Source organism: Scyliorhinus canicula, chromosome 11 (assembly GCF_902713615.1).
Source record: "Scyliorhinus canicula chromosome 11, sScyCan1.1, whole genome shotgun sequence".
NCBI lineage: Eukaryota > Metazoa > Chordata > Chondrichthyes > Carcharhiniformes > Scyliorhinidae > Scyliorhinus > Scyliorhinus canicula.
In genome coordinates this window covers 126,816,362-126,839,299 of record NC_052156.1, presented here as the reverse complement: position 1 = coordinate 126,839,299, position 22,938 = coordinate 126,816,362, and the positions used below count along the sequence as shown (strand labels likewise).

The window sequence follows — 22,938 nt, the reverse complement described above, 5'->3', positions numbered from 1 at the left end:
TGCTAAACTCTACCTTGTTATGGTCACTGCTTTCTAGGGTATATTTTACAGATTTGTTTATTAAACCTGCCTCATTACACATTACCAAATCCAAAATAGCCAGGTCTCTGGTTGGATCTGCAACATATTGTTTTTAGAAACTGTCTCAAAACACTATGAATTCTTCCTTTGCCAATTTGATTTTCCCAATCTAAATGAAGATTAAAGTCACCCATGATTAAAGTACTGCCTTTTTACATACCGTAGTAATTTTCCGTCCTACAGTATAGCTACTGTTTGGGAGTCTATAGACTACTCCCTCTTCTTATTGCTGACCTCCTCCCATATGGATTCTACATCTTCCAATCCAAGATCATTTCTTGCTATTGTACTTATTCCATCTTGCACTAATAAAGCCATTCCACCACAGATTTCTACCTGCCTGTCCTTATGAAAAGTGACACATCCCTAAATATTTAGTTCCCAGTTTTGATCTCCCTGTAATCACGTCTCTGTAATGGCTATAAGATCATATTCATTAACCTCAACTCGTGCTGTGAAATGTATGTAGCATTTGGCACAAAATAAATAAATTAAGAACCATTACATTTTGCCTTGTTACCATTTTTTCTTTTTTGGCCCCATTTGTTTCTTTTTTTTGTTAAATGTTAAATGACAGAGAGGACCCACTCTGTCCCTTTCCATCACACTCTTGATATTAACTAAATAGCTGCCTTGTAATGCTATCATATCTTTTTGCTTTGTAAGCCTACATATACCCTCTACAGAATCCCCAAACCCCATTTAGTTTAAACCCCTCTGTAATGAATTCCAATTGGCTTTATTGGTTGGCCAATTGGAGTTAGAGCTCCCTCAATGATAGCTCATTGAGGGGACCCATATAATCACCTGTGTAGGCTTTGTGAGCAGTCTTAAGTTGACTGGACTGCTAGCAGCACTGTTTGTAGCTGCTCCTGTAATATCGTTATTGTAAATAAATATTGGTGTGGTGACGGAACTCCTGCCTCCTGTGGATTACTACACCCTCTCTACTTCCCTATTTATGTGGTTTGTAAGAACACTGGTCCCAGCAAAATTCAGATGTAGGCCATCCCAACGGTGCAGTCCCTACTTTCCCCAGTACTGATCTCACAAACCAAAGCCCACCGCTCCCACACCAGTCTTTGAGTGGTATATTCATCTCTCTACTTTTATGTACCCTATGCCAATTTGCACGTGGCTCAGGCAATAATCTCAGGTAACGTATTCCAGTTCCTAACTAAATGCCGCGTAAAACACTTTTTCTCATTTGCCTCTCATCTCAAATCCTCTGGTTCTGCCTGTCGGAACCTTTTCTCCCTATCCACTCTGTCCAGACCCCTCATGATTTTGATTAATGAGCAGAAATAGCAACACAATTAAAAGGTTTATTACCTGAATAATGCCAGCAAGAACAGTGACTGAGGATGCAATTATGACTCTCTGGCCATCTCTGGCAACAGTGTCCACAACTGAAGCGTTGAGACTCGTCATGTTACTTGAAATCAGGAAATGTTCATCAGGTGCCATTTGTAGAATTAGAGCCCCTATCATCAAACTGGTGATTGGAAAGGGTCCTACGCAAAAATCGAGCAAATAAATATATTAATGGCAGAAGCAGATCTCAACCGTCACACATCACCGTGGCTGATAAAGTACAATGGGAACTTTCAAATAGGAATGTTCCCATAATTTACAAGACAGTCCTTTCCCCCCATATAATCGTCTCTACTTTCCTCTTCAGCAGCAAAATGCTGGAGTACAATCTCACAAATGCCAGGTGCCATCCCTTGGCTTATCTACATGGTCATTCTTCATACATAGGTTTTTAAGGACTTCACAATGGAATGTCATCCAATTCTTATCCCAATTTTCAAATTACAGTTTCTATATTTGTAAGGGAAATGTGTTGATTTGATTAACAATATTTCTGCAAGTCCACTTACACTCAGTGATTCATCGAACTCTAAAAAGGTAGGTTTGAGGGCAGCACGGTGACCTAGTGGTTAGCACAAACGCCTCACGGCGCTGAGGTCCCAGGTTCGATCCCGGCTCTGGGTCACTGTCCGTGTGGAGTTTGCACATTCTCCCAGTGTCTGCGTGGGTTTCGCCCCCACAACCCAAAAACGTGCAGAGTAGGTAGATTGGCCACACTAAATTGCCCCTTAATTGGAAAAAATTATTGGGTAATCTAAATTTATTTTTAAAAAAGGTAGGTTTGCATTAGGCATGGACTAATGCTATAAGAGTCATGGGTTTGGTGCTGTTGTCGCTTGCTTCTACCGGACGGATCTCGCTGCCGTCTCGCGCTCACCTCCGCTTCTGTCGTCTTTCGTCTTCATTCTCCTCGTTCCCTACTCCTGGAGATGCCATGTTCATTACTGTGTCCCGTGCCTTCCTTCCGGCTCTCATTTTCTAAATTTCCCTGCCTCCCCCCCCACCTCCCTGGTTCTCCTCTCTTGTTCCCTATCTCTTCCCTCTCCACCACCACCACCCCCCTCCTCCTCTCCCGTGGTTCGCCCTTCTTTCCTCTTAGGATTAGCGGCCCCCCCCGGTCTATCTCTCCTTTTTTTTTTTTATAAATTTAGATTACCCAATTATTTTTGCCAATTAAGGGGCAATTTAGCATGGCCAATCCACCTACTCTGCACATTTTTGGGTTGTGGGGGCGAAACCCACGCAGACACGGGGAGAATGTGCAAACTCCACACGGACAGTGACCCAGAGCCGGGATCGAACCTGGGACCTCAGCGCCGTGAGGCGGTTGTGCTAACCACTAGGCCACCGTGCTGCGTCTATCTCTCCTTTTACGCTTTGGCTACTTTCCCCTGATTCTTGGTTACCTGGCTATTCTTCCTCATGTTCGTTGGCCACAAACAGGTCCTGGAACAATTGGGTGAATGGCTACCACGTTCTGTGGAAGCCGTTGTCTGACCCTCGGATGGCGAATTTGATTTTCTGCATTTGGAGAGATTCTTAGAGGTCGGACAGCCAGTCTGCAGCTTTGGGTGGTGCTGTTGACCGCCAGCCGAACAGGATTCTGCGGCAGGCGATCAGGGAGGCAAAGGCAAGGGCGTCCGCCCTCCTCCCCAGGAATAGATCTGGCTGGTCTGAAACCCCGAAGACTGCCACTTTCGGGCATGGCTCCACCCTCACACCCACCATAAGAACATAAGAACTAGGAGCAGGAGTAGGCCATCTGGCCCCTCGAGCCTGCTCCGCCATTCAATTAGATCATGGCTGATCTTTTGTGGACTCAGCTCCACTTTCCGGCCCGAACACCATAACCCTTAATCCCTTTATTCTTCAAAAAACTATCTATCTTTACCTTAAAAACATGTAATGAAGGAGCCTCAACTGCTTCACTGGGCAAGGAATTCCATAGATTCACAACCCTTTGGGTGAAGAAGTTCCTCTTAAACTCAGTCCTAAATCTACTTCCCCTTATTTTGAGGCTATGCCCCCTAGTTCTGCTGTCACCCGCCAGCGGAAACAACCTGCCCGCATCTATCCTATCTATTCCCTTCATAATTTTTAATGTTTCTATAAGATCCCCCCTCATCCTTCTAAATTCCAACGAGTACAGTCCCAGTCTACTCAACCTCTCCTCATAATCCAGCCCCTTCAGTTCTGGGATTAACCTAGTGAATCTCCTCTGCACACCCTCCAGCGCCAGTACGTCCTTTCTCAAGTAAGGAGACCAAAACTGAACACAATACTCCAGGTGTGGCCGCACTAACACCTTATACAATTGCAACATAACCTCCCTAGTCTTAAACTCCATCCCTCTAGCAATGAAGGACAAAATTCCATTTGCCTTCTTAATCACCTGTTACACTTGTAAACCAACCTTCTGTGACTCATGCACTAGCACACCCAAGTCTCTCTGAACAGCGGCATGCTTTAATATTTTATCGTTTAAATAATGATCCCGTTTGCTGTTATTCCTACCAAAATGGATAACCTCACATTTGTCAACATTGTATTCCATCTGCCAGACCCGAGCCCATTCACTTAACCTATCCAAATCCCTCTGCAGACTTCCAGTATCCTCTGCACTTTTTGCTTTACCACTCATCTTAGTGTCATCTGCAAACTTGGACACATTGCCCTTGGTCCCCAACTCCAAATCATCAATGTAAATTGTGAACAATTGTGGGCCCAACACGGATCCCTGAGGGACACCACTAGCTACTGATTGCCAACCAGAGAAACACCCATTTATCCCAACTCTTTGCTTTCTATTAATTAACCAATCCTCTATCCATGCTACTACTTTACCCGTAATGCCATGCATCTTTATCTTATGCAGCAACCTTTTGTGTGGCACCTTGTCAAAGGCTTTCTGGAAATCCAGATATACCACATCCATCGGCTCCCCGTTATCTACTGCACTGGTAATGTCCTCAAAAGATTCCACTAAATTAGTTAGGCATGACCTGCCTTTTACGAACCCATGCTGCGTCTGCCCAATGGGACAATTTCTATCCAGATGCCTCGCAATTTCTTCCTTGATGATAGATTCCAGCATCTTCCCTATTACCGAAGTTAAACTCACTGGCCTATAATTTCCTGCTTTCTGCCTACCTCCTTTTTTAAACAGTGGCGTCACGTTTGCTAATTTCCAATCCACCGGGACCACCCCAGAGTCTAGTGAATTTCGGTAAATTATCACTAGTGCATCTGCAATTTCCCTAGCCATCTCTTTCAGCACTCTGGGATGCATTCCATCAGGGCCAGGAGACTTGTCTACCTTTAGCCCCATTAGCTTTCCCATCACTCCCTCCTTAGTGATAACAATCCTCTCAAGGTCCTCACCTGTCATAGCCTCATTTCTATCAGTCGCTGGCATGTTATTTGTGTCTTCCACTGTGAAGACCGACCCAAAAAACCTGTTCAGTTCCTCATCTCCCATTATTAAAACTCCCTTCTCATCCTCTAAAGGACCAATATTTACCTTAGCCACTCTTTTTTGTCTTATATATTTGTAAAAACTTTTACTGTCTGTTTTTATATTCTGAGCAAGTTTACTCTCATACTCTATCTTACTCTTCTTTATAGCTTTTTTAGTAGCTTTCTGTTGCCCCTTAAAGATTTCCCAGTCCTCTAATCTCCCAGCAATCTTTGCCACTTTATATGCTTTTTCCTTCAATTTGATACTCTCCCTTATTTCCTTAGATATCCACGGTCGATTTTCCCTCTTTCTTCCGTCCTTCCTTTTTGTTGGTATAAACCTTTGCTGAGCACTGTGAAAAATCGCTTGGAAGGTTCTCCACTGTTCCTCAACTGTTCCACCATAAAGTCTTAGCTCCCAGTCTACCTTAGCTAGTTCTTCTCTCATCCCCTTGTAATCTCCTTTGTTTAAACACAAAACACTAGTATTTGATTTTACTTTCTCACCCTCCATCTGTATTTTAAATTCCACCATATTGTGATCGCTCCTTCCGAGAGGATCCCTAACTATGAGACCACTTTGGGCATTACCTCAAAGAAGGCTGTCCAGTACCCTGCAAGTCTGGGGCAAGACCAGAACATGTGGGCGTGGTTGTCCAGGCCTCCTTGGCACCATTCACATCTATCTTCCACATCCGGGAAGAACCTACTCATACGTGGCGGTGGAGTTGACCCTACGCAGTGCTTCGCTCCAGAGTCCCGACCCTATCTCAATCCCCAGGTCCTCCTCCCATTTTCTTTCTTGTTGCATCCAGTACGGTGTCGACCCTTTCTATCAGTCAGTCATACATGTCACTACAGTTTCCTTTGTCTAGTATGCTTGCGTCCAGTAGTGTCTGCGGTGGCAGTTGTGGGTACGTCCTTGTCTCCTTTCATAGGAAGTTTGAGCTGTAGATACCTTAGCTCGTTCCCCCGGCTAGCTGGAATTTCTCTGTCAGTTCGTCCAGTGTTGTGATCCTGCCGTCCGTGTATAGGTCCCTGACTGTCAGTGTCCCTCCGTCCTGCCCCCACCTTTTGAAGGTGGTGTCAGTGAGGGCTGGTGTGAACCTATGGTTGTTGCAGATGGGAGCTTTGTCCAACATTTTGGTCAAATTGCTGTCGTAGTTGGTTCCAGGATTGGAGGGTGGCTGCTGGAGTGTTTTTTGGGTGGGGATGGGAGTGCTGCCGTGGCAAGGGCCCAGAGGGAGGTCCCCGTGCAGGAGGCCTCTTCTGCGTGCACCCACTCGGCTTCTGGCTCCTTGATCCATCCCCTTATTCGTTCGGCCGTCGCCGCCCAGTGGTAGAATTGTAGGTTTGGGAGGGGTAGCCCCCCCCCCCCCCCCCCCCCCCAATATGAACGCCATGATTAGTTTGTCCAGCGCTTTGAAAAAGGCCTTGGGGATGTAGATCGGAGTGGATCTAAGTAGGAAGAGGTACCTGGGCAGTACGTTCATTTTGATCATCTGGACTCTCCCCGCGAGGGAGAGTGTTCCATCTTTGCAGGTCCTTTTTTACTTCCTCTGTCAGACTGGTGAGGTTCCATTTGTGGATCCCTTTCCAGTCATGGGCTATTTGGATCCCCAGGTAGCGGAATTTGTGTTGGGCTTGTTTAAACGGCAGTCCCGTGCCTTCAAAATATATTTCTGCTTTAGCGGAAAGCAACGGCTACAAAATGCAGCAGGTTACATCAAATATTCTTATTGAGAACGTCTATTAATAATTTCCCAGTTCTGGGGCAGCACGGTGGCACAGTGGTTAGCATTGCAGCCTACGGCACCGAGGGTCCGGGTTCGAATCCCGGCCCTGGGTCACTGTCCGTGTGGAGTTTGCACATTCTCCCCGTGTCTGCGTGGGTTTCACCCCCACAACCCAAAGATGTGCAGGTTAGGTAGATTGGCCACTCTAAATTGCCCCTTAATTGGAAAAAATAATTGAGTACTCTAAATTTAAAAAATTATTTCCCAGTTCAGAAAATGTAGGAAACAGTTACATGTTATTTTCAACATAACCATATTACTGAGGTTAAAAGTAAAAGAGCTCAGAGATTTAGAAGTGTACTCACCTACGGCCAAATGCTTTGAAGTTCCCAAGAAGAAATAAGGCAGAATAGGGAAAAATGCTGAGAAGAGACCATAGCTAACAGGGACTTCAGCCAACAGAGCAAATGCAAAACCTAAAGTAAAGAAAAATGAATGGTTTACTTATGATACTAGCTTTCACCATCTTAACTATGGAATATTATTATAAATCTCACAGCAAGCAACAGAGGATCACAAATTGCAGATTATACAAATACAGCTCTATAACTAACCTAACTAGCAGGCAATTGTTCAGGAGCAGCCTATGGTGAAGAACATCTGATTCCTTATCTGCATCAGGGCTTAGAGCATGGGTTCCTCTAACCATTTCCTGCGATGCTATCATAAGCTGCACTGCATTCAAGATGCGTGGCTTTATTAGACCAGACAGTTAGTGAAGATAGGCTATTTTGATCACAATGCAGTATATAAACCATTCAAACACAAATGTGTTCCCAAAATATGATCCCACTTTAATCATATGCTTTTATTAACGAGGAGACACGGGTCTGTGATTTAGACTATAACATCAACAAGTTCTCAGTAGGGTTTTAAATTCACCAAAGAGGTCTATTTAAAAAACTGTCACCTTTCATTGCATAATTTTAAGTAAGAAGTATACAACGGTACTCCAAGGAGTCACACCAGTCATTTGATGTGAATGGGCTTTACCCTAATGACTCGGGGATCACAAAAGACCAGCAGCTTTGTTTATTGGCTGAAAAGTGGTCCTTGGCAAACGATTAGTCGAGGTAAACAAATAAAATGCCACTAGTCATGATTGATGCAATGTATAAATGTTGATCCAGCTCTTCAGTAGATGATAGACCCAGGACAGAAAACTAAATACATTTTTGAATTATGGGTAAAGGTCATTATTACACGACTAAGTGTAATTAACTGAGTCACATATTGAATGGAACAATAACCAAAGTTCAATTAAAGAATATACGGTCATGGAATTTGGTCTTAATTCACAAGTTTGAAATTATCGATATCCTTATAAAGTGAAGAGGAGCACAGTTCTACAGTCAAATGAAGAAGAACAATCAGTGATTGCAGAAGCTACAATTGCATAGACCAAGAGAGCTATTATTTCCTTTGGATTCCAAAATCAGAAAAGTATAAAGTTAAATAGAAAATATGTGTTCTGCAAAGAAATGTACCTTGTAATGTTGCTACCAGGCCAGTGCTCAGTCCAGAAATAATGTCTCCAAGCAACCATTCCTTCAGTCTGTACTTGGGCAGCCAATCCAATACAGGTACAAAGCCTTTAATTATACCCAGAACCCTTTTAGTTGAGCAACTGAGGAACAAAATCACAATTTATAACTTATTTTGATACACGCAGCAAAATCAATATAATTTCAATTGAATTCAGATGGGGCAATCTCAATGTGCAGTCAAATCATGCAGTGTCCTTCATAATAAATGTCAGACCAAAAATAAACAATAAAATCTAAGGGCGTAGATTATAACAAATAACAAATTGGAGAGGCTTCAAGGACATAACATCATAGGGGAGGGTCATAAAACATTGAAAAAAATATATTTACCTCTTCAGTTGGTTTGAATTTTCCCAAAAAAGTCAAACGGCAACAACAGTCTGGGTTGAGGCGAACCCGACTCTTTTACATTTGTGTGCCCTGCTCAAAATGTATATTCTTGCATACTTTGTTAAACCAGAGACTGACATGACCCAATTTTGAATGCCACAAATGAACCAGCAAGCAATCTACTCCACAATAGGCTTAGATTTTGGCTTCTTTAGCTGGCTCGATAACCCCACTATTTCATAAAATGCCCCCCCTATCCACATAACTGGTTCCTTGGCATATTTATTATTCAGAAAACTTGCACTTTGCTCCCAAAACTCCTCTTGCATCCAATGAGAATAATTATAACATCGTTTCATAGTTTAATATTCAAAATGATCCTCTAAATGGTTCTGAAAAGTTGATTTGATCCAATAGAGAGAGTGTCCTTGATTTTTTGTTTTTCCAAATAAATATTTTATTGAGTTATCAAATATAAATAATATACATATAGCCAGAAATATACCCACAATGTAACTTTCATCAACAACCAAATATTAACCAATCCCCCTACTCTCCTAACATGTCCAGGCCCTCAAAGAAATAAATGAATGACTGCCATCTCTGGTAGAACCTCCCCACTGAGCCTCTGATGGCATACTTGACGTTCTCCAGATGCAAGACTGATGTCAAGTCTTCCATTCAGGCCGATGCCTTGGGTGGACAAGGGGATCTCCAGTTGAACAATATATGCCTCCTGGTTATTAAGGAGGTGAAGGCAAGAACATCCACCCTCACTACCGAGTAGAAAGACGGGGAATCCGAAACCCCAAATATTGCAACCAGCGGGCATGGTTTTATGGATGTCCGCAAAATCTTGGATATTGTTTCCAAAAAAAACAAAGTCCAGAATCCAGCAAGCTTAGGACAAGACTAAAATGCACGTGTGGGGTTAGCCGGTGCAAGTGAACAGCGGTCACACTTGTTCTCCAGGCCTTGAAAAAAAAATCCACTTACCCTTGCCTTTGTCCAGTGTGCTCTATGTAGCACTTTGAACTGTACCAAACTCAGTCTGGCACAGGGTGATGTGGAATTCACCCTGTAGAAGGTGTCTCTCCAAACCTCCTCAGTAAGCACAGAGCCGAGTTCCACCACCGTGACCCATTTCTCACATATTCTCTTCAAAGGGGCAGGATCCGAAGATAGAAGGAGGCTGTTCATATTTGAAATTGACCCTCTCCCCTGCTGTTCCAAGGCCAGTACCTCTTCCAGCAGGGAGAAATCCCAAAAAGGTTCGGACCAGACAGATTGTACCTGTCTGAGAGTTTTTCAAAGGCTGGCAAAGCTTCCATCTAGGAATAAATCCCCAAAGTGCACCAGGCCTCCTGTTCTCCAGAACCTGAACGATGGATCTAAGCTCGAAGGCATGAAGGGGTGGTTGTCACATATTGGGGCAAGTGAGGATAGTGAGAGGAGATTGAAGTCTGCCAAAACTGCTTCCAAATCCTGAGGGATGAAATCACCTCACGGTTCAAGGAGAAGGGCAATGGGGTGGTAATTATGGCATGTAGGGAGGCGACTGTGGCAGTGTCCTTGATTTCTTATAGGAATTCCAAAATTAATTTCTTGTTGTACAGATTTATTTTTACAGATAATATTTTCCTTCCAACAGTTAGCACACACATAGGACAGTTCAAAACAAAACCAGAAAAATCTGGAAATACTCAGAAGGTAGGTTGGAAAACTAGACTAGAATATACATATGATGTGCAAGGCCCTGTTGATTCTCTTATTTCTCATTACTTTTACGTTGTGGTTATCATTTTGGTCCATGGATATTTAATGAATCATAAAATTATAGAAACCCTACAGTGCACAAGGAGGCCATTCAGCCCATCGAGCTGAATTCAGCTACACCGACCCTCTGAAAAATCACCCTTCTAGGCCAATACTATCCCAGTAACCCATAACCCCACCTCACCGTTGGACACTACGGGACAATTTAAATGACCAATCCACCTACATATCTTTGGACTGTAGGAAGAAACTGAAGCATACAGGGGAAACCCTCGCAGACACAGGGATAACGTGCAAATTCCACAGTCACCCAAGGTTAGCACTGAACCCGGGTCCCTGGTGCTGTGAGGCAGCAGTGCTAACCACTGTGCCACCATGCCGCCCTAAGTAATAGACCTTTAAGTCTAGCAGAGGATTTCAGGAGCTCAAATGTACATTGTGCTAAATGTACATTTAGCTTTTGAATAGCTGGACTTTCTGGCACCCGAGAGATCAGAGGGATTCAGTTTGATTGCTTGGCTGGTGGCCAATGAATTAGACAACGGCCATATTCTGTCCAGCGACAGGCAGTGGTGATTGGGTCCTAACCATGTGGGATGGTTTTCAGAGAACCCCAGGAAGGGATAATTGGATCCTGGAGACTGAGAGAAGCTCTGAGCTGCTGCCCAATGTCTCCTTTTCTCCAGAAATGCTGCCGAGCTGCTCTATTCTGAACCAGCAGAGGAGGTTCTTGAGTCCTGAATGAATTTACAGTAAAACCCATTACAGACTGGATGCAAAAACCTCCATCTGAAGGCCTAGACCGAAGAAAGAAGTGCTGGAAGGCATCCATCTAAAACGGACTTTTAACCGTTACATTTGGGTATCAAACACTTAAAATAAACTACCTATCATCCACAAACTCAGAGAACTTTGGAGAGCTATCACCAGACTCAGAAAGTTTGATTTGGGCCTATTGCCATGACTATCCAAGAAACTAGGACAAGAGATTGGATTTCTTACCATTTGCCAGCAGAGATTCTCTGAACTAATTTACTGAGTTTAGTCCATTTGAATTATTTTATGGCCATGAAATATAGGGTCCATTAAAATTGATGAAAGAGAAGTTTCTAAAACAACAGAATAAATCCTCAATGTTGGATTACATATCCATGTTTCTGGAAAGACTCACAGGAGCTTGTCAGGTAGCCCGAGGGCAATTAAAGGCCACGTTTGCTTATTTAGAAGGACAACGGAAAAGTCTCAAAGATACTGAGAAAATATGGGCAGATTTGAACGGACACACTAGGGTCATGATGTGGACATAGGAAACTCTGAACCAATAAAGTCACATCTGTCTCAACTAAACTCATGCAGACTGACTCAATTAGAGGCGGAAATCTTGTGCATGTTGGATATGTTACGGAACAAGCAAAAACGGTATGGTCCACATAACGGCAAGTAGAGTTTGGGAGATCGAGGGCCATGTTGGCGCTGAACCAGTGCTCATCATCCAGGATTTTTAAAAATGGCCATGGATGAGAATGACCTGGGAGTGGGGTGGTGTTACTCCAAGACGACGATGCAGGAATTGAGAGGCCGATAGGATATTTTTCCAAATAAACTAAGTCTGTGCTAAAGGAAGTATCCCGCCACTGAAAAGGAAGCCTTAGCATTGCTACTATCCCTTCAGCCGTATGATGTATACGTCCGGCATGACAATAAACATAGCTTTGTTTATATGGTCCATATTCTGCTTGTGTTTATCGAAAAGTTTAAAACCCAGAACACAAGATTATTTCATTGGAATTTATTATTACAACAGATCAAAGTTTTCTAATCAATAAATTTGTGTACCCCCAATTATTTTTTTCCAATTAAGGGGCAATTTAGCGTGGCCAATCCACCTAACCTGCACATCTTTGTGTTGTGGGGTTGTAACCCATGCAGACACGGGGAGAATGTGCAGACAAATGAGGTTAGAATTGACCGTGCAATAGCTCAAGATGTCATAACAAAACAATGGTAAACATTTAAGGAATTAATCCAGAATTCACACAGAAAAAACATTCCGTTAAAAGAATCAAAGCCCCATGGGATCAGCAGTCCAACCATGGTTAACAAGTGTGTGTACTAGCATTAGAAGCCTATAATGCTCCTAAAAAAAGTAGTAAGTCTGAGGATTCGGAGTTTTAAAATTCAGCAAACAATGATCAAGAAATTAATAAACACAATGAGAATAGAAGTAGCAAGAGACATCAAATTAGTTTATAAAAGCTTCTATAGGTCTTATATGCAGAGGAATTAAAACACAGAATAAAGGAAATGGCAGAGACAATATTAAACAAATACATTGTATCTTCAGTACAAAAAGGAAATTCTGGGAATATTGGGGAACCAAGGTACTAGCAAGAATGAGGAACTTAAGGAAATTAATATTAATAAAGAAATATTGCTGGAGAAATCAATGGGGCTAAAATCTGACAAATCCCCTGGTCCGGATAGCCTAAATCCTTGGATTTTACAAAAGAGCTAGTAGTGGAGACAGTAGATGCAAGGTTTTTGATCTTTCAGCATTCAGAATGATAACTGCAGATTGCAAGGTAGAAAATATAACCCTGCCATTCAAGAAAATGAAATGAAATGAAATGAAAATTGCTTCAAATGAAGTTACTGTGAAAAGCCCCTAGTCACCACATTCCGGCGCCTGTTCGGGGAGGCTGGTATGGGAATTGAACCGTGCTGCTGGCTGCCTTGGTCTGCTTTCAAAACCAGCGATTTAGCCCTGTGCTAAACCAGCCAGAAAGGATGGAGAGTGTAAACAGGGGATTATAGACCTAATGTCAGTCTGACATCAATATTAGGGAAAATCTGTTATTAGGAATGTGGCTATAGGGCACTGAGAAACGCATAATGTGATTTGGACCACCCAGCATCGACAGAGGCACCGATAATGACAATGGCAAACCCAATCCTGTTGACCTTGCAAAGTCCTCCTTACTAACATCTGGGATGTGTGCCAAAGTTGAGAGAGCTGTCTCACAGACTAGTGAAGCAACAGCCTGACATTGTCTGTGTGGTAAGATTCTGTGAGTGTGACTATGTCCCAGGCACCAGTACCACCATTCCTGGGTATGTCCTGTCTCACAGGCAAGACAGACCCAGCAGAGATGCCAGCACAGTGGTATAGAGTCGGGAGGGAGTCCTCAACATAGACTCTGGACCCTATGAGGTCTCAGAGCTTCAAGGTTAAATATGGCAAGGAACCTTCTGCTGATTATCATGTACCATCCCCCATCAGCTGATGAATTAGTACTCCATGTTGAACACCACTTGGGAGGAAGCACCGAGGGTGGCAAGGGCACAGAATACACTCTGGGTGGGGGACTTCAATGTCAATCACCAAGAGTGGCTCGGTAGTATCACCACAAACCGAGTTGGTCAGATCCTAAAGGATGTAACTGCTATACTGGGACTGCAGCAGGTGGGGAGGCAACTAGAGGAGAAACATACTTGACCTCTTCCTCACCAATGTGCCTGCAGCTGTAGATGCATCTGTCCATGACAGTATCAGTTGAAGTGATCACGCAGTCCTTTTGGAGACAAGGTCCCGTCTTCACATTGAGGATACCCTGCATCATGTTGTATGGCACTACCACTGGTGAAAATGGGATAGAACAGATCTACAACTCAACATTGGGCATCCATGAGGCGCTGTGGGCCATCACCAGCAGCAGAATTGTACTCAACCACAATCTGCAAACTCATGGCCCAGCATATCCCCCACTCTACCATTACCACCAAGCCAGGGATCAACCCTGGTTCAATGAAGAATGCAGTAGAGCATGCCAGGAGCAACATTAGGCTTACTGAATGCTACAACACAGGACTACCTGTGTACCAAACACCATAAGCAACAAGTAATAGAGAGGCTAAGCTGTGCAGTTCTGCAACATCCAGCTGTGAATGGTGGTGGACAATTAAACACACTCTGGAGGTGGCTCGTCAGTGATGGAGGAACCCAGCATATCAGTGCAAAAGATATGGCTAAAGCATTTGCAACAATCTTCAGTCAGAAGTGCTGAGTCAATGATCTATCACAGTCCACCCTGGAGGCCCCCAGCATCACAGATATCAGTCTGCTGCAAATACGATTTACTGCACATGATATCAAGAAACGGCTGGAGGCACTAGATACTGCAAAGGCTATGGGCCCTGCCAATATTCCCGCAATAGTACTGAAGATTAGTGCTTCAGAACTTGCCGCAACCCTAGCAAAGCTGTTCCAATACAGCTCCAACACTGGCATCTACCCGGCAATGTGGTAAATTACCCAGGTGAGTCCTGTACACAAGAAACAGGACAAATCCAACCCAGCCAATTACCACCCTATCAGTCTACTCTCCATCATCAGCAATGTGATGGAAGGAGTCAACAGTGCTATCAAATGGCACTTACTCAGCAATAACCTGCTCACGGATGATCAGATTTTCCGCCAGGGTCACTTAGCTCCTGATCTCATAACACTCACCCTTCGTTCAAACACGAGCTGATTGCCAGAGGCGAGAGTGACTGCCCTTGACATCAAGGCAGCATTTGACGGAGTACGGCATCAAGGAGCCCTTGCAAAACTGGGGTTAATCGCGGGGGCAAACTCTCCGCTAGTTGGAGACACACCTGGCACAAAGGAAGATGGTTGTGTTGGTTGGAGGTCAATCAGCTCGAATCCAGGTCATCGCTGCAGGAGGTCCACAGGGGAGTGTCATACGCCCATCTATCTTCAGCTGCTTCATCAATGACCTCCCTTTCATCATAAGTGGGGATGTTCGCAGATGACTGCACCACGTTCATGATCTTTCGCAACTCCACAGATAATGAAGCAGCCCATGTCCAAATGCAGCAAGACCTGGACCATATCCAGGCTTTGGCTGACAAGTAACAGTCAAATTCACGCCACTCAAGTGCCAAACATGACCATCTCCGACAAGAGAGGATCTAACCATCCCCCTTGACATTCAATGGTATTACCATAGCTGAATCCCCCACAATCCTGGGGGTTACCGTTGATCTGAAATTGAACTGGACTAGCCATATTAATACTGTGGCTACCAGAGCATGTCAAAGGCTAGGAGTCCTACGGTGAGTAACTCACCACTGACCCTCCCAGAGCCTGTCTACCATTTACAAGGCACAAGTCAGGAGTGTAATGGAATTTCCTGGATGGGTGCAACACTTAAGAAGCTCGCCAGCATCCAGGTCAGCATTCTGTTTGATTGCTACCCCTTCCACAAACATTTAATCTCTCCACCACCGTTGAACAGTGTTTACCCTCTACAAGGTGCAGTGCAGGAACTAGTCAAGGTTCCTTAAGCAGCACCTTCCAAACCCACGGCCACTATCTAGAAAGACAAGAGCAGCAGATACCTGGGAACCCCAGCATCTGGAGGTTCCTCTCCAAGTCACTTACTACCCTGACTGGGAAATGTATTGCCATTCCTTCACTTTGCTGGGTCAAAATCCTGGAACTCCCTCCCTAACAGCACTGTGGACGTACCTACACCTCAGGGGCTGCAGCGGTTCAAGAAGGCAACTCAGCAACACCTTCTGAAGGGCTACTAGTGGTGGGCAATAATAGCTGGCCTAAACATCACATTTTTTTTTTTATTTAAAAGAGAAGTGTAATTGGATTTTCAAAAATTTGATAAGGTGTCACAAAAGAGATTTGAACACCCAATTTTGGCTGATGGGATTGGGGTAATATTGGATTGAGGAGTGGTTAATGGACAGAAAACAGTAGGAATAAGATGTAAATTTTGAGTGGACAGGTTTTAACTAGTGCAGCGATGCAAGGATCAATACTTGGACCGTAGCTATTTAGAATCTGTATCAATGGCTGAGATGACGGGTTTGAGTGTAATGTATCTAAGTTAGCTGATGACTCAAAGTTCAGTGGAACTGTGAGGAGGATACATAGAGGCTGCAAAGGGATATGGACAGACCATGCAGAAAAGAAATAGGAAAACAGTATGGTTTTTAAAAAGATGAGAGGCTGGTAATGTTGGTATTCAGAGGAATTTGGATGCCATGTTAACATACAAATGCCCTTCCTGTATATTCTTCTTCATTACAAAGGGATTGAAATACAAGAGTAAATAACTCTTACTACAATTAGTCTTAGTGAAACTATATCTGAAGTGTTGTGTACAGTTTTTGCCTCCTTACTCAAGGAAAGATATTCTTGCCTTGGAGGGAGCACAATGAAAGTTCACTAGACGGATTCCTTGGATGGAGCTAATTTTCTTATGAGGCGTTCGAGTGGGTGATCTAATTGAAGCATTCTTAAGGAACTGGACAGGATGGGTGCTGGAAGGATGTTTCTCTGAACAAGGGGGTTGAGAAGAAGAGGCCCACAGTCTCATGAAAAGGGGACCAAGAGGAGAGATTCTTACACTCAAAAGCTGTGAATCTTTGAAATTTTCTACCCCCAAGAGATTGTGGATGCCCAATTGATGAGTAAACTTATAAACAGTGTTTGAAAGGTGTTTGGCTACTCCTGACCAGACTCCAATTTATATTATGAAATTTGTAAACTGTGAGGAAAAGATACTTCCTCAAGGAGTGATTCCACTGACAACTAGGGACCTTTAACATTAAAACAAACGTTATTATTAACACAGGATTACCCCCATTAACATCCAAGGATGAAACAGTTAAAATAAAAAAGGTATTTGAGCATATTTTCCCATTTACTTTTAACGTTTCAATTAAGCAAAATCCACACATACAGGTCAAATGCCATTTATGAATAAACTTAACCAGAAGTGGCTTACAGATTTATTCACAAAGTCCTTGGGAGAGAAGCTTTCAGAAGTCAGTCTGAGAAACACACCTTGGTTCCTCAGAAACCAAAGCTGAACTCTAAAAATGAAACAAAAAACAATAGACACAGGGCAGGGCTGAAAACAAAAGGCTAAGAACAGACTCGCCCCTCCTATGAGTGACATCACAGCCTGCCTTGCTGTTAACCCCTTAATCACAGTTTAAGCAGACATGTAATCTGGATACCTTACCCCAAGTTATTTTAATGCATTACATATAACACAATATATATAAAAATGTCCTACATTCATTACACTACTGAAAAATCAGGGGATATGGGAATGGGACAGGAAGTGAAGTTGTGGTAAAAGATGAGCCATGATCTTATTGAAGTGTGCAGTATGCTAAGTAGGTTGAATGGCCTATTCTTTCATCCTATCTGAAACCTTTTTGTAATTCATGTGGAGCATAAAGTTTTAGCTATTTTCCAATGTTCTATCGCTAAGCTTCATAAACAAAATGCTTCTTGTATTATAATTTCCTTATTTTTCTTGAGAACTTTTTCTTCATAATGTTTAAAATAGGCTGTTTACGGGCCAAGTACAAGTATCCGTTTCAAGCTACTGTGAAATGTAGCATCCCATGTGAGTCACTTAGATTGATTCTACGCCCCCACCACCCCGATAGGGGTATAACCCACTTACACTTTCCCAACCCCTACCCCATCCCAGTTAGTTAATCTGGAATTACCAGTTACGGCTGCACAATTTACCAGAGCCACTTTCCGCTGCCTGTCCAGCTAGGATGCCCTTTATGTTAGGTTTGGATTTGCAGGATTATCCAGAGCCATGTCAGAAGCATTCATGTCATAAAGGAATGTTGTACCCCTCTAGATTCCATTTGTGAGCCACACTAGCTAGTCAGTCATTACAGAGCACTGGAGATATCGGGTCTGCTACAACGAATGTATTTGCTTATAAACTGCTATCATCAGGCATGTATCCTTAAGAGTTACCTCATCAGGCTTGTTTTCAGTATGGTGAAAAACCTCCTTTTGCCAGTCACTCTAATATGCCACGTGTCCAAGCCCAATGTCATGGGAACAGGCATGCACATTAACTCCTTGATCCAGGTGAGGTGGCACAGTGATTAGCACTGCTGCCTCATAGCACCATGGACCTAGGTTTGATTCCAACCTTGGGTAACTGTGTGGAGTTTGCACTTTCTCCCAGTGTCTGAGTGGGTGCTCTGGTTTCCTCCTACAGTCCAAAAATGTGCAGGTAGATTGGCCATGCTAAATTGCCCCTTGATGTACAGGTTAGCTGGGGTCACAGGGATAGGGCAGGGTGGATGAGGCAGTGGACCTAGGCTCTTGCAGAGAGTCAATGCAGACTCAATGAATAGCCTCCTTCTGTAATGTAGGGACTTTGTGAGGGATTCAGTGGCAAATCACTGCAGGCTAGAGCTTTGCCAACTGCTTCACCACACATCTATCTCAGTCTGGTAGAATTTTTTCACATGAACTATGTATTTTTTGTCACCAGGTTAAGCTACATTGGGATTTTGTTGTCCTTGTAACAAAAGGGGGACCGAAGCGATCTTTTCTATTCTCAACATAGTCTTAGAGAGGTCTATATCCAGATGGAAGCTGGCATCTATCAGGACCTACAAGTACTAAATGATAATCAAGAGTTGGGACAGATGCCCCATGTATTTTCTAATCAAGATCTTCAAGATTCTCTCCTGAATTATGTGCAACACCATGGCTCTGTTTTGGAGCACACTCACTACCATATCATCATTATCAGTTAGCCAAATGTTCAAGATGATGTTCCATTTCTTGGTGAATCCGTTAGCAAACCAGAGGGGGGGGGGGGGGGGGGGGGGGGGGGGGGGGGGGGGGGGGGGGGGGGGGGGGGGGGGGGGGGGGGGGGGGGGGGGGGGGGGGGGGGGGGGGGGGGGGGGGGGGGGAGAGGAATTCCTGAAATGTGTAAAAAAAAAGAGAACTTCCTTCATCATTGTGTTTCAACCCAATAGAGGAAGGAAGCAGTGCTGAATATAGTTCCAGGTAATGAACTGGGGCAAGTAGAGCAGGCTCCAAGGGAAAGCATTTGGGAAACTGGTCACAGGTCTGAAGTAGTTATAGAAGATGACAAGCTGCATTCAAATGTAAAAACACTCAACTGAAGGATTGCTAATTTCACTGAGTGGAAAGAGGATTTTCCCCAGGTCGAGCCAGCAGGTGAACAATGAGCGGCAAAGAGGCATTGGTTCAGATACAAGTTAAGCACATTTCCAAGAGGGAGAAAGGAGGGAAACCAAAACATGACGACTGGGGATATAGATTAAAAATGAAACAGAAAATAACAGAGGCTGAAATACATGTCAGGCTCATAATAGTCATGAAGCAAGCGGAATACAGAAAGTAGCTGAAAGGAAACAAAAGAGCCAAGGAGTATATGAAAATAGATTAATAAAGTAATGTTAGAAACATAATAAGGAGGCAGCAGTCAAAGGACAGGTGGGATCAAGTAAGAAAATGAAAAGGAGACCCTGTGGAGGCAAAGGAGATGCCTGAGATTCAAAATTAGTACTTTGTATCTATCCCAAAGCCTGTTTTCTTTAGAGTTTTATTTTATTTGCAATGTTGGACCGTTGGAAGCGTGGCCTCTCAAAGAAATGGTCCCTTAAAAGGGATATTCTTTTCCATTGACAGTGATACATATTTTTGAACGGTTTCACCTCATGGCTGGCAAATATTGATGACGTGCCAGCACTGCTGCTAAATTGAAAGGAAGCAGGAAACCGCTGTTTTAAATACATCACAATAACAAGCGGCTCAGAGAGAGAGAGAGATCTTACTGGGTATGTATGTATATATGTCTGGAGAGCCGGGGAAACCTTCACTCACCTGCACCTCTTGGCCAGTCGGTCACGGATGGTTTTGGGCACTTTCTCCTTTTTCTCGTTTTCCTCGAGGAAGCTGTTTTCCGAGTAAACCGAACGGGCCACAAAGTAGTTGTGGTTGACATTTTCCGCCGTCGGCATTTCGGTCACCCCAAGGCTGTCCTGTTCGGCGAACAGGTGGCTGGACACTGAAAGAGAATGTGACCCCGGTCTGGTTAAAACAAACCATGAGCGCGGACGTCCGTCCCAAGGAGGGACCACTCAACACATCTCACTCCACGGCAATACCTCGAGGGATTTTTTTTCCAACTGGTGTTCTTCTCCTTTCACTCAAAAGATATGCCCCGATTTGCTCAATTGTAAAGCCACCCCCTACACACACACACACACCAATAATGTCCCGCCAGATTACATTCACTTCAGGCATTGTCTGTTCACCGGAGAGGGAGAAGAGGCGGCGATTTTAAACTCCAAAAAAGTCTGATCATTTGGAAGGGCCATCTTCTCTCCAGCAGTTTTTTTTTAAAAATAAAAGCGGCTCTTCCGGATAAAATAACACGCGGAGAGGGAAAAAAAAATGCGGAAAAAAAGCCCGATCTGAAAGTGTGCAATAACTCGAGAGAGCGCGTAAGAGTGGGAGGTTTGTGAGGGCTTTTCACAATTGGGCTCTTTATCTCCCAGATAATCAAATAGAACCAACTCGTCCACAATTAACAGTCTTGACACTCTGCAGGATTGTCCACGCGTCCCTCTGTAGAAACTCCTGGTCCTTCGTTCTTGGGTGTGAAACCCATAAACACGTTTTTAAAAACCTAAGATTTAGGCTTTTTAAAAAACCCACTATCTAACCTTCCCAAAAAAAAATGGACACGTGGATGTTCCCCCTTCCTCACCCGGTGACCCCCACCGCTCAGCGAAAGATCAGCCCCCTTTTTTAAAAAAAAAGATAGTTAAAAGTTTTCCCTCCGAGGCACTTACTTTTTAAAAAATTCCGAATAGATTTTTTTTTTCTACGTTTGAAAAGTGTTTTCCCCCCTGATCATCGACCCAATTCACTCCCGAGGATATACGGCTTTAAAAAAAAATAGTTAATGATTTAAAAAAAGCCTCCGCAAACGATATGTGAGAACGTCAGTCAAATAAAACATTGCGTTTGAGAGAAAGCCCCATCGCGGACATGAGGAGAAATCGTCTGAACTCTTTTTGACATCGTAAACTTGGAAACTCGCGGTAGATATCCGAATGTGTTATATCGGTCGGTGTTGAAAATCGACATTCGTTTGCGAGATTATAAACTTAACAATTTTACCGGTGCGGTCTTGAACCTTTCCGTGGTGTTGCGAGCTTTCATTGAGAGGGTCGAGTTTTCCTCTGTTTATATATTCTGCGTTTTGTTTATGTTGTGCGCACACACACACACACACAGGGCAGCCTGCTCCGGAACGGGAGAGAGCGTCTCAGGACCGAAACTCGCTCGCAAATAAACGCAAGGTGGGTCGGTCAGCAGATATTTACTCCCAACCGCTGGCTGAAGACAAATTGCATTTTAACTTTTTTTGTTTTTAGAATGAGAAACCTTGTGTTGCTTTCTTAAATCCGGAGCTCCCCCACCTCAAAAAGAAACTATTGAACCACAACCCCCCCAAAAGAGAGAGACATTATTACACCACAACCAACCATGGATGCCAGAAAAGCTCAAATAAAAGCCAAACAAGAAGAGCCCGGGAATGCTCGGCAGGTCAGGTAGCATCCGCAGTGAAGGAAAACGTGGTCAACGTTTCAGGTCGATGGCCTTTCATCAGATCTACCATCTACAGTTTTACCCCCAAAGGTTTAAACATCCTCAAGGGTAACGCGCCCAGTACTTGGAGTTTGAGAAATGTACACAGGCAATTGTGGGCATATGTGTAATGGGAAAACAGGCACTGGTAAAATTCTTCAATTACGAATATATAACAGGGTTATAGATGTAACATTGACGGTCCTAATAAATACTTTTTAAAAAACACAGATGTTGGATAAACTCAGCAGGTCTGGCAGCATCTGTGAAGAGAGAAACAGTTAACATTCCATGACCCTTCTACAGAGTTTATGATGAGTTTCAACCACCACAGTGCAGAAGGAGGCCATTCGGCCCATCGAATCTGCACCAACCCTCTGAAAGAGGGTCTACCTAGACCCACACCCCCATCCTATCCCCATAACCCCACCGAACGAACCTTTTGGACACTAAGGGGCAATGTGGCATGGCCAATCCACCTAACCTGCACATCATTGGACAGTGAGAGGAAACCCACGCAGACACAGGAAGAATGTGCAAACGCCTTTACACAGTCACGCAAGGCTGGAATTGAATCCAGGTCCCTGGAGCTGTCAAGCAGCAGTGCTAACCAGTCCTGCAGAAGGGTGATATGGACTTGAAACGTTATCTTTGTTTCTCTCTCCACAGATGTTGCCAGACCTGCTGAGTTAATCCCAGCATTTTCTGCTGCTATATCACATTTTCCTATTATTAGTCATTATAAATTATAGGTGGTAATGGAACCTTGTAGATGGCATAGTGAATCAAACGATCGTTAGTACTAATTTATACATCAAAACCATTTCCACCTAAAATGAAATGAAAAATTAAAATTAAAATCACTTATTGTCACAAGTAGGCTTCAATTAAGTTACTGTGAAAAGCCCCAGTCGCTAAATTCAGGCGCCTGTTCGGGGAGGCTGGTACGGGAATTGAACCGTGCTGCTGGCCTGCCTTGGTCTGCTTTAAAAGCCAGCTATTTAGCCCAGTGTGCTAAACCAACCCCTTAAACTGCTTTCAAAATATCTCGAGTTCATTGTTCCAAATTTAACATTGATGGTATTGTAGGTAG

At 43.7% G+C, this 22,938-nt stretch overlaps 1 protein-coding gene across 5 annotated transcripts in view; it reads right to left on the bottom strand.

Annotated features, from left to right (window-relative positions):
* The window catches only part of LOC119973366 (pendrin-like), a 73,625-nt gene that overhangs the window by 30,980 nt on the left and 19,707 nt on the right, over nucleotides 1–22,938 (bottom strand). For 4 of the 5 annotated variants that reach the window (XM_038811347.1, XM_038811348.1, XM_038811351.1 and 1 more), the window contains 4 exons: nucleotides 20,070–20,253; nucleotides 8,195–8,334; nucleotides 7,013–7,123; nucleotides 1,414–1,595 (listed from right to left, as the gene is read on the bottom strand). In XM_038811347.1, coding sequence (XP_038667275.1) covers nucleotides 1,414–1,595; nucleotides 7,013–7,123; nucleotides 8,195–8,334; nucleotides 20,070–20,253 — 617 coding nt within the window. Of the gene's footprint in view, nucleotides 1–1,413; nucleotides 1,596–7,012; nucleotides 7,124–8,194; nucleotides 8,335–20,069; nucleotides 20,254–20,765; nucleotides 20,897–22,938 lie in introns of those variants that run through there. The other variant, XM_038811350.1, reaches the window with a different exon arrangement.